The sequence below is a fragment of the Rhincodon typus genome, chromosome 2 (genome assembly GCF_021869965.1).
Source record: "Rhincodon typus isolate 14 chromosome 2, sRhiTyp1.1, whole genome shotgun sequence".
Taxonomy (NCBI): Eukaryota; Metazoa; Chordata; class Chondrichthyes; order Orectolobiformes; family Rhincodontidae; genus Rhincodon; species Rhincodon typus.
In genome coordinates, this window is record NC_063333.1 from 1,209,591 (window position 1) to 1,222,249 (window position 12,659).

Here is a 12,659-nt window from a genome sequence, read left to right on the forward strand (position 1 = left end):
CACTGGGATGACAGATAACATGCATTTCCACCATCAGTCAACATGTCTTGACAAAATCTGGGGTTCCTTATTGACAAAAACTGACACTTCTAAGCTTATATTAAATTTGAATATAAATTTAATAATGGGATAGTCAATCAAAGTTTGGGAGAGAAACAAAAACAATGAATTTGGAAGATTAAGAAAGTGTATGAAGACTGGCAGAGAGCACAAAAAGAATTAACAAATGATCTAATAAAGACAAATAATGAAATAATAAAGGGTAATCATAATGGGAGAAAAAGAAGTATCCCTATGAAGGATGAAGGAATAACAAACATTGAATAGTTATCTTCTTACTTTGTTCATGGACATGAATTCACTGACAGCATCACTGTTTATTGCCCATCAGTAAGTCCCTTTGAGATGTTTATCGTGAGTCCAAGAAGGAGGTAATGGAAATAAAAGGGTCCAAAAGCAGAAGAAGTCAAGGTCTAATACTCTGTAGTTATTTTTGATTGTACAGTTGATAATCCAATACTGAAGACTTACATGCCCACATTAGGGCACCATTGCGGCTAACATCTTACACTCATTCCATGTAAAACAATGGAATCGATTGTCAAGGGTAAATGTGAGAATTATCTGTACAACAATAATCTGATTCACAACAGTCAGCAATTCATTTAGAGTTGGAAATTGTGCCTAATGACCATCTCAACTGCTCTTGGGTATGTTACAACCCAAGTGGACTGATGTTTTTGTTTAGCTCAATTTCCAAAGGTTTTTTTTTAAATAAAGTTCAAATCAGAAGTTTAAAAGGGAAAGTGTTGGCATTATCATGTCACTGGACTAGTAACCCAGAGGCCTAAGCTCATGCTTTAGGATCAAAGATTCAAATTCCACCATGGTACATCCCATGTGGGAACAGGACTATACTGATTGGAACCAGTTGGATTTATTGACTATGAGATCCTTGATTGTGATTGTTAACCTGGGCCAGTCAGGGAACCCTGGCTGACAGATATAAACAGGGGATTCATATTCAGATCGGTTCAGGTGGAGCTCATTTCAACAGTACTTTCGGTCCTGTCCCATAAATTGATAGTGTTGCCCCACAAAGTTAACCCCTGTTCCCTGTATCACTCCTTTTGCTATGCATTTACTTCTCTAACTCTCTCATCTCTATGCCAATTTGAACGTGGCTCGGATAATAATCCAGAGATTATAACCCAAAAGATCCTGTTCTTAAAATTTTGTTTCTAATTCCTGATATTCCCCAAACAGGCCTTCTTGCCTACTCTTGCCTGTATTGTAACTCCAACACGGACCACAGCAAATGGATCCTTCTTCCTCCCACTCCAATATCCTTTCAAGGTGATTGGAGATGAAGCCTTGAGCTTCGGCTTTGGTATTTATTTCCTGTTCAGTTTCAACCTCCTGCCCTCGCTGGCTCCTCTCTGTCTGCTCTCCCAGGTATGTGCCTCAGTTTAAGAATAAATACACCTTACTCCCTTAATTACATGTTGCTAACACAAACAGCATGTACTCAAGCACACTGGTAATGATCTGCAAGCCTTGGAGAATTGCTATGGCACTGATTAGCTCTCTCCATGAACAATCCTTTATTTCTAGATGGCTTGATTGTAAGCCTTTTAGCTGCCTTATACAACAGTAGAGACTAGCAATTGCAACCAGAAATTCAGGAGAAACTTCTACATCCAGTAGAGAGATGGTGGCATTTGCTTTATAAGGGACTGGTTGAGGTGGATCACATAGATACATTTAAGGGGAGGCTGAATAAACACATAAGGGAGAAAGGAATTTGTTGATCTGAGATGAAATGAAGTAGGAGAAAGTAAATTCTACACTCTACAACTAAAATCATCTGATTGAAAGGGATTTAAACAAACATGACCCTGAGTTATAGGAAGTGACGTCTACCCTGGGAAACACCCACGGATCAGAGATTCCTGCTCTTTGGCATTGAGAAAACATGTGTGTTGTTCTTCAGATTATTATCTTATGCTGTGTGAGGAGAATTTTGAAATGTTTGTTAAAGAACTTCATTTAATTGTTCTTCAAAGCAAATTATTAAATTGAAGACCAGACACATTCTGAGAAACTGGGAAAATGATTAATATATCAACAATACATTAGAATGTAAGTGACTCAGACTGGATTTTCATTACGTGGTTATAGAGTCCAGATATCACAGAAACATTAATATCATACACTTGCATAAATAGGTTAAAAAAAGTTTTAGAAGCAGACTTTGTATCCGGACATATCATTCTATCCATATTTGCCTTTATCCAAAAAGGTTTAAAAAGACTGTGCTCTGTCTTTCTCTGTTCTGCAGTCAGTGCTAGAGACAGAAGAGCCATTTTGGAGAGTGCCAACAAGAGAAGCTCCACAGAACTGATCGTCAACTTCTACAGGAGTTCGCAAAGGAACAGGTTGTAGGTTTAATTCAGTTTATCAATCTGTTAAATTATGTGGTTCCCTATCATTTGGGTCCATGTGTCCTTCTGAAATAGAATCTTTACATGATCAACCTCAGTAACTATTATATTTATGTGGCAAGTTCAGTAGAGTTTCTGCTCAATAGTAACCTCCGGCATATTGATAGAACAGAATTCAGTGATGGTAACATTGCTGAATGTCAAGGCGTGGTTGTCAGATTCTCTCTTGTTTGAGATAGTCGTTGCCTGGTATTTGTGTGGCATGAATGTTACTTGCCACTTGTCCAGTAGAATTTCTAGTCAATGTCAGTGATTATAGAATCCCTACAATGTGGACACAGGACATTCGGCCCATCAAATCCAGGCTAAAGCTCCCTGGACACTACAGGAAATTTAACACAGCCTGCTCATCTTTGAACTGTGGGAGGAAACCGTAGAACCCGAAGGAAACCCACACAGACTTGTGGAGAAAGTGCAAACTCCACACAGTCGCTTGAGGGTGGAATTGAACCCAGGTCCCAGGCGGTATGTCCCAGCAGTGCTAACCACTGAGCCACCAAGCTGCCAATTCATTAGCAGGACATGGCCATTGCTGGCTGGGCCATTTATTATCCATCCCTAGTTGCACTTGAGAAAACGGTGTTGAGCCGCCTTCTTGAACCGCTGCAGTCACCAGACCCAAAACGTTAACTCTGTTTCTTCCTTCACAGATGCTGCAAGACCTGCTGAGCTTTTCCAGCAATTTTGTTTTTGTTCCTGATTTACAGCATCCATGGTTCTTTAGGTTTTTATGGGCAATAACTGCTGGCCAGCCAGCAATGCCTGCATACTGCAAGTGAATTTTAAGAAATTATGAGGGTATGAAAGCAAGGCTAGCAAGGTTAGATCAAGGGATAGGTCACTAGAGATACAGTGGCAATCATTTTAGTGGATATTCCAGAAAGTGCAGAATAAATACATTCCCATAAAATAGAAAGTTTCTGAGGGAGAGATCGGCTAGTATCACCCTCAAAGATAAGTGGAGGTCAGAAGATTGGAGAGACTATATAAAGACAAAGAAATACGAAAGAAGGAAAAATTAAAGTATAGGAGAAAATTGCCAAAAATATAAAACCAGATGTGAAAAAAAATTCTTCAGCTATTTCAAAAAACAAGTGTTAACAAAGTCCTGTAGAAAATCAACCTGGGGAATGAGTAATGGAGGATAAAGAGATGGCAGATGAGTTGAACAGAGGTTTTTACATTCCATTTCACTAGAGAGAATACAAGTAATATCCTGGCAACAGCTGTAAATCACCTCATTTGTAGACTATGGCCCTATTTCTAGAATGCCACCCAACCAATTGAAATCTGTCTTTTCCTGTGCAGAATACTTCGATCAGATCACACTTGCACCTCCTAAATTTTAGAGGAAGCAGCCCTAATTTGAATAATCTCTCCCCATAACCTAACCCCTGAAGTCCGGGTATCATTCTCGCTACAGTTACAGAACCAGGTTAGGCCAGTCACTAAATTAACTGAGCTTACATTCACTCCAGCAGAGAGCCTGATTAACTCCACCCAAGCCTGGAAAAAAACACATAAAACTAAAAGCGGTAAATTTTAATATGGTGCTAACTGTAAAGTGCCAGTGAATGTTGATGTTCCCACACGTATGTGTTTGTTAAGTAATTATAAATGCTTCCAAATCCAAGAACATTTTTGGGATCTTTCAGCACTCAGGACATTGGAAAGCATTTTCCAGCTAATAAGATACTGTTTGAAGTGTAGTCACTGTTGTAATGTAGGGAACAGGACAGCTAAATTACACACAGCACGATCCCACAACATTGAGTTGGAGAATAAGCAGCTAACCTGCTGAGGTGATGTTGATTGAAGGAGAAATATTGTCCAGGACATAGGAAGATTCCCCCACAGACCTACTCCATTTCAGGTAACAACACGGGATTTGCTGATTTCCAACTCAGAGGGTAGATGGGTCCTCAGCTTTAATGTCTCACATTAAAGTGATCACGTCCGGCAGTGTGAACCACGCTCAGTATAGCCCTCCCTCTGTCCTGACCCTCCGCCAGTACCCCACACTTTACTCTGAAACCAGAGTCAGGACTGGGGGAGCAGAGGATTAAATATGTCAAAGACTGAAGCTGTTGTTTCCAGTCCCTGTTCCAAACTTGGCAGCTAAACTCCTGACTCCCATCGACTAACAGTCTTAGATTAAATCGGTCTGTTCACATCCTTTATATCATGTTTACTTCTGACCTCCTATTGGTGCAATCTTTAATGCCACCTCTTGCCATTCCCATATCCTCACCCTGCTCCAGCTCCCTCTCAGCTTATCCGCTGTGAAGCCCTCATTCAGGCCTTTATTTTCTCTAAACCTGACAATTCCAACATGCACCTGGCTGAGCTCTCACAATCCAGGAACTTGAGGTCACCCAAACTTCTACCTCCTGTCTCTTAACTCAGAGGAATTACTGTTCACACATCGCCCTCTCTGTTTGCTCACCTTCACCGGCTCTAGGTCAAGTGACGTCTTGATGTTTTTAACAATCTCAACCTTGGTATCAAATCCCTCCATTCTTCAGTCTGCTTCTCTCTGTCATCTCCTCCAGCCCTGCAAAGTATCTGCATTCCTCTCATTCTGGCCTCTTCTCTATCCCCTCATTTATTTAGTTAATTTTTAATGGGCAAACTTCAGTTGTCCCAGCTCCAAGTGTTATCCGCCCCTGTCAACATGCTTCTCCTCCTCTCTCCTGGGCCTGTCTGAGCACAGTGCTACATTCTCAGTGTCTTCCCCCACTCAGTGCCAGTTAACAAATTGAGCCAATAATGATTTAAAGATGTATTAAATTTTCCTTCCAGGCTGTCCTCTGGGCTTTCTCTGTCTTAGAATTATAAATTACTGCAGGAGACCATTCAACCCCATTATTCCGTGTATGAAATAACTCCACAGAGGCCAGTATTCCTTCACCAAGTCTTCCTTTATTTACACTGGAAGAGATGTTGGCTTTAGTACTGCTTCATTCAGAATCTGCCCTGAGGATAACAGAATATTCCTGTTTTTATCTGTCAGCCAGTGCTCACTGATTGGACTGGATTAACAGCCCCAATTGGGGAACTCATATTCTTGAGGTCCACCTGGCTCACCTTGTTACAATCACTACAGTATGAACTGTGATAAAGTGATATCCAATTAGCCACACAATTTCCCTACAGGCTGGTCTCTGGTTTGTTGTTGGTATGACTGATTCTAAATGCCATTAGTTGTTGTGGCAATGCTTTGTTTGTTGTAAACAGAGCTTGCTCAGAACCACACTCAGTCTTCAGCTGTCAATGTATTAATGACTTGGCTGGATTCCTCTACAGAGACAGTAGGTGCCACAATACGGTTAATGTACAACTCATTGTGATGTCAGTGTAACATTGAGTCAGATGGTGGCAGTTAGCTCACCTCTTGTGTCGGTGCCTTGTTCTCCGATTATCCACTCTATCTATGCTTCTCATCATCTTGTAAACCTCGATCAAGTCACCTCTCATCCTTCTTCACTCCAATGAAAAAAGCTCTAGCTCCCTCAACCTTTCCTCATAAGACCTGCCCTCCCGTCCAGGCAGCTTCCTGGTAAATCTCCTCTGCACCCTCTCCAAAGCTTCCACATCGTTCCTATAATGAGGTGACCAGAACTGAACACACAATATTCCAAGTGTGGTCTAACCAAGGTTTTATAGAGCTGCAGCATAACCTCACGGCTCTTAAATTCAATTCCCCTGCCAATGAAAGCCAACCCACCGTATGCCTTTGTAACAACCCTATCAACGTGGGTTGCAACTTTGATGGATCTAAGGATGTGGACCCCAAGATCCCTCTGTTCTTCCACTTTGCCGAGAATCCTGCCATTAACCCTGTATTCTGCATTCAAATTCGACCTTCCAAAATGAATCACTTCACACTTTTCTGAGTTGAATTCCATCTGCCACTTCTTTGCCCAACTCTGCATCCTGTCAATATCCCGTTGCAACCTACAACAGCCCTCTACGCTGTCCACAACTCCATCAACCTTCATGCCATCATCAAACTTACTAACCCACCCTTCCACTTCCTCACCCAAGTCATTTATAAAGATCACAAAGAGCAGAGATCCCAGAACAGATCCCTGCAGAACACCACTGGTCACCGAGCTCCAGGCTGAACACTTTCTATCTACTACCACCCTCTGTCTTCTATTAGACAGCCAATTCTGTATCCAGACAGACAAATTTCCCTGAATCCCATGCCTCCTTACTTTCTGAATGAGCCTACCATGGGGAACCTTATCAAATGCCTTGCTAAAATCCAAATTGACCACATCCACTGCTCTGCCTTTATCAATGTGTTTTGTCACATCCTCAAAGAATTCAATAAAACTTGTGAGCCATGACCTGCCCCTCACAAAATCATGCTGACTATCTCTAATCAAACTGTGCTTTTCCAAATAATCATAAATTCTATCTCTCAGAATCCTCTCCAATAATTTGCCCACCACAGAAGTAAGACTGACCGGTCTGTAATTCCCAAGATTATCCCTATTCTGTTTCTTGAACAAGGGAATGACATTTTCCACCCTCCAATCATCTGGTACTACTCCAGTGGACAGTGAGGACACAAAGATCATTGCCAAAGGGGCAGCAATCTCTTCCCAGTGGAATGAAGGTGATCTAATTGAGGCTTCTAAGGCACTGAAGTAGATTGACAAAGCAGATGTAGAGAGGATATTTCCTCATCTGGGGCCATCTGGAGTGAGAGGTCACAGTTTTATGATAAGTGGTAGCAGATTTAAAACAGAGATGAGAAGAAATTATTTCTCTCAAAGGGTTGTGAATCTGTGGAATTCACACCCCCAGAGCATGATGGATGCTGGGACATTGAATCAATTTAAGGAGTAGATCAACAGATTTTTAATTAGTAATGGGTTGAAGGGTTATGGAGAGTGGGCAAGAAAGTGGCGTTGAGATCAAGACGAGATCAGCCATAATCATATTAAATGGTGGAGCAGACTCAAGGGGCTGAATGGCCTACTCCTGCTTCTAGTTCTTTACTCTCTCTGATATCTTGTGGAGTCACGGATCAACTATTGTCTTTTTGTTTTCAGGGACAACTGAAGGAAGCGACCATCCAAATACAGTGCTTGGACCATCAGTATGTCTGGAACAGCAGTAGATTCGCTAGAATTAGCAAAAGCCAGCACCGAGGTTGCAACCGCAATGATTGCAGTGAAGAATGCAACGTCAGTTGTTGAAAGTTTAGAAAAATTAGCCTCTGCTGCTGGAGCAATAGGAGCTATATTTGGGATAGCAGCAGCAATTGTTAAACTTGCTTTGGGTAACGTGGAGAGTGAGGAGTTGAGATACATGAAGGAGCAGTTCCAGATTGTCAGGAATAAGCTGGACATCATTTCAGATCAGATTCATCAAGTGCTTCGGGCTATCGAACAAAGCACAGTTAATAATCAGTACTTCCCCATTGAAGAGAATCTGAAAAACCAATTCAGGAAGTACATGGACATCCTGAATGCAACAGCGGAATTCCGGGAGAGTGAGAAACAAGAGTTCCTCACAGACTTCAATGCGACTAAAGGTAACCAGAACCTTCACACTCTCTTTGATGCAGTGATGGGATGTTCTGCCGTCTTTGGCAAACCCATTCTGGAAACTGCCATGGAATATGACCAGAGGAATCGGCATCTGATGGAAGGTCTCTGCTCCCGTCTCAAGGAGCTCTTCTGCATTGGTCTGATTGCCCTGGTGGGTCACTCCACTATCACTGGGACTGATGTAGAGGCATTGAAGACAGAATGGAATGAGAAAATTAGCGAAGTAGAAAATAAAATGAAATCCATGATAGATCAGTGCATCAATGAGTTTGCTAACCAGGCAGAAATAGATGTTGGGAAAATGATAAATGAAAAGGGTGGAAGGGATAATCATGAATGTGGAGATTATATTCTAGATGGTTTATTGAAGAATTATGACTGGGTTAACTGGTCTGTATGGGTCCATGACACTGTCGGTGACTTTGACAATCACTGGGTCAGTGGCCCCAATCGGTCTCACTTTTTCAGATGCAATTGGGTTAATGCTGTTGTCTCCGATGCAGTTGATCAAAAACCAATTGATGAAAGTTACATAAGGCAGTTAATTGAGGAGAAAGATTGCTGGGCTAAACCACGTAAAGTTGGAGAACATGTGTACGCCAACCTTCCCTATGGGCATGTTGTACATGTAGTTAACTGCCAGAAGTGTTTGTCACCTTACGATAATTTTCCTGAAAATTATCATTTCTGCAAAAATTACTCAGGTGTCACCCTATGTGTCCATTCAACATAAACTGAACTTCTCCTGAGATTCACAATTCCTCCTCCCCTGAATTGATGCCACTGTCATTCATGGGATGAGGTTTTGATTTTGGACACATTAACCTATTATTCATGGCTGTCTATTTCACTGAAAACCAATGAATTTTTAAATCATTAAATCTTAATTCAGGGAGGTGATGGTTAAGTGGTATTATCACTGGACTGTTAATCCAGAGATCCAGATAATGTTCTGGGATCTGTGTTCAAATACCACCACAGCAGATGGTGGAGTTTGAATTCAATAAAAAAAATCTGGAGCTAAGAATCTAATGATGCTGATGCTGATCCTGATAATGGATAAAGTGGGAAAAAACTTCCCTGAAATTTGACTACATGTTTGACCATCTATCTCTCCCTAACTATTACATACCCAACAGTGTGCTTGTCCCTTTGTGTTTTGGTAGAAAGCTATATGTCTTCATTTGATGATCTCTCCAAGATTTTTTTTTATTCATTCATGGGATGAGGGTGTCGCTGGCCAGCAGCATTTATTGCCCAAGCCTAATTTGCCACAGGGCAGTTAAGAGTCAACCACAGTTCTGAGGAAGGGTCATCCGAAACGTTAACTCTGTTTTCTCCTTCACAGATGCTGCCAGACTGGCTGAGCTTTTCCAGCAACTTTGTTTTTGTTCTTGATTTACAGGATCCACGATAAGAGATAACAAGGTGTAGAGCTGGATGAACACAGCAGGCCAAGCAGCATCAGAGGAGCAGGAAAGCTGACGTTTCAGGTCCAGACCCTTCTCCAGCTCTATACCTTGTTATCTCAGATTTTCCAGCAGCTGCAGTTCCTACGATCTCTTACGGCATCCGCAGTTCTTTTGGTTTTTAGTCAACCACATTGCAGTGGGTCTGGAGTCACATGTTGGCCAGACCAGGTGAGGGTGGCAGATTTCATTCCCTAAAGGACATTAGTGAACCAGATGGATTTTTCCTGACAGTTGGCAATGGTTTCATGGTCATCATTAGACTCTTAATGCCAGATTATCATTGAATTCAAATTCGACCATCTGCCATGGCGGGATTCAAACCCAGGTCCTGAGAACATTACCTGGGTCTCTGGATTGATAGTCCAGCGATAACACCGTGAGGCCGTTGCCTACCCATTGCGTCCCTCCTCAATGTGATAATTGATTCTTTGATCAATGTTGTGAAACCTCCTTCCTCTTCTATCCCCCTCTCTATCTCGTCTGAATGCCCTATAACTGGGAATGTTGAGCTGTCAATCATGTCTATCTTTCAGCCAAGCCTCCGTTACAGCTATGATATCATACTCCCATGTGCCTCTCTGTGCCCTCAGATCATTGCCATACTCCTCAGGCACTTTGCATTAACATGTATTCCATTTAGCTTGCTAAACTCACTTCTTTCTTCTCTAGCTTATGGTTTCTCTACCTTCCAGGCTCACTTATTCACATCTTAACCTCTTATCTGGTCGTACCTTCTCATCTGAACAACTCATCAAGATCCTATGCTCCTGACGATCTGGTTTAAAGTTGCCCAAACAGCATCATAAATCTCCCTACAAGAAACTTGTTCCTGTTTCTGCTCATATGTAACACATCCAACTCATACAGAGCCCACCATCTCTAGAATCGAAAGCTCTGCTTCCTGCACCATCTCTCCAGTAACACATTCACCTGCTCTACCCTTCCATTCTGATACTCTCTACTGCATGGCACCAAGGGAAATCCACAGGTTCCTACCTTTGAAGTTCTGCCTTTCAATTTCCGACCTAACTTCCTCATTTCTCCTTCTCCCTCTGTCATTGGTCCCAACATGGACAATAACTTCTGGCTGTTCACTGTTACCCATCCACACGCCTTTCTGCTATTCCATGGTCTCCATGGCCCTGGGACCCAGGAGGCCACACATCATCCAGGAGTCACGTCTGTGATTGCAGAGATGTTTGTCAAATCCCCGACCACAATTGCCCTTCCACATTTCCTCCTCTCGCCATCCCTAACCTGAGCAGCTAGACCACCCACAGTGCCATGACATTGGCTCAGGCTGGGCTCCACAGATAACCATCATTCACCATTTTCACAGACATACACTTGAGAAATTACCTCACAAACAACTTGATCCCTTTCTTCTGTCTGGCAGTCACCCATTTGCTCTCTGCCTGCATTTTCTTACAGTGCCGGGGGGGTGGGGCGGGTGACCACACTCTGAAATGTATTATCCACAATTTTTCAGTCTTGTGAATGCCCCCTGGTGCCCCCAGCTGCTCCTGTCTCCAAAACCCAGGGTTCACATTGTTCTGGTCAGAGGTACTTCCTGCACATGCTCATCCCAAACCACCAGGAGAATCTTGGAATTCCCACAGTGTACAGGATGGGAAAACCACGAGGCTTGGCTCTCAGGACATACCTTAATAGAGAAAGAAATCTTCCATTTCATTTACACTTGCTCTTTCATGTGTACAGACGAGACAAATCCTATTAATATTTATGCCCAAGTCCAACTCAGGTCCATGATCTTTATTCATTCATGGGATGACGGCGTCACTGGCCAGGCCACATTTATTGTTAATCCCTAATTGCCCAGAGGGCAGTTAAGAGTCAGCCATATTGCTGTGAGTCTGGAGTCACATATAAGCCAGACCAGGTAAGGATGGCAGTTTCCTTCACCAAAGGGCATTCGTGAACCAGATGGGTTTTTCCTGACAATTGGCAATGGATTCATGGTCATCATTAGATTCTTAATTCCAGATATTTATTGAATTGAAATTCCACTATCTGCCATGGCAGGATTCAAACTCGGGTCCTCAGAACATTATCAGGGTTTCTGGATTAACAGTACAGTGATAATACCACTAGGCCATTGCTTTCACCTCAATTCCTCAGCGTGGCTCCTCACCATGAAGGTCCTCTCAGTGACACTGTCACAGGGTCCCCACCCACTCCCCTCAGTGACACTGTCACAGGGTTCCCCACCCGTTCCCCTCACTAACACTGTCACAGGGTCCCCACCCGCTCCCCTCAGCGACACTGTCACAGGGTCCCCACCCGCTCCCCTCAGTGACACTGTCACAGGGTCCCTACCCCCTCCCCTCAGTGACACTGTCACAGGGTCCTCACCCGCTCCTCTCAGTGACACTGTCAAAGGGTCCACACCCGCTCCTGTCAGTGACACTGTCACAGGGTCCTCACCCCTCCCCTCAGTGACACTGTCACAAGGTCCCCACCCTCTCCCCTCAGTGACACTGTCACAGGGTCCCCACCCACTCCTCTCAATGACGCTGACTGCCTGTCTGGGCTGTTATTTTCAGTCAGTGATTTACTGCTTTACATGTGGGATTTTGTCTGAGTGGGTCCGTGCAACATAAACCAGACCCGAACTGTTTATTAGTGAGGAGAGTATTGAGAATGGAGGGAGAGTTCAGAAAGCCCATCCACCCATTACTGCCAAATGACAAAACTCCACACTATTACAGTCCAGTTGTAACATACTGTCTGGACACATGTACCATACAGTGTCCTGTGTAGAATACACTGTTTACTCAATGTATTAATGCAGTTGTACAGGCCTTGGTGAAATGACACCTGGAGTATTGTGTGCAGTTTGGGCCTCCTTATCTGAAGAAGGATGTTCTGGCTATGGAGGGAGTGCAATAAAGGTTTACCAGACTGATTCCTGGGCTCACAGGACTGACATCTGAGGAGAAACTGGATTGGTTAGGCCTATATTCTGTGTTGGGTTTCCTCCAGTGCTCCAGTGAGGTTCTTCTCAGGCTCATTTTCCACTGGAGCACCCTGCAGCCTTCAGGGCTCAATATCGAGGTCAATAAGTTAAGGTCCTGAACACCGTCTTCCATGTCTTT

At 43.1% G+C, this 12,659-nt stretch overlaps 1 protein-coding gene across 1 annotated transcript; it reads left to right on the plus strand.

Moving 5' to 3' along the window:
• The first annotated feature begins 2,066 nt into the window (after positions 1-2,066).
• Positions 2,067-8,804, plus strand: LOC125487152 (protein rapunzel-like). Its single transcript, XM_048617481.1, has 3 exons — positions 2,067-2,142; positions 2,342-2,438; positions 7,571-8,804. The coding sequence occupies exon 3, from the start codon at positions 7,620-7,622 to the stop codon at positions 8,802-8,804; it is 1,185 nt and encodes a 394-aa protein (XP_048473438.1). The 5' UTR covers positions 2,067-2,142; positions 2,342-2,438; positions 7,571-7,619.
• Positions 8,805-12,659: the final 3,855 nt, after the last annotated feature.

Coding starts and splice junctions, on each gene's coding strand:
- LOC125487152 (XM_048617481.1), top strand. CDS start 7,620: ATGTCTGGAACAGCAGTAGATTCGCTAGAATTAGCAAAAGCCAGCACC.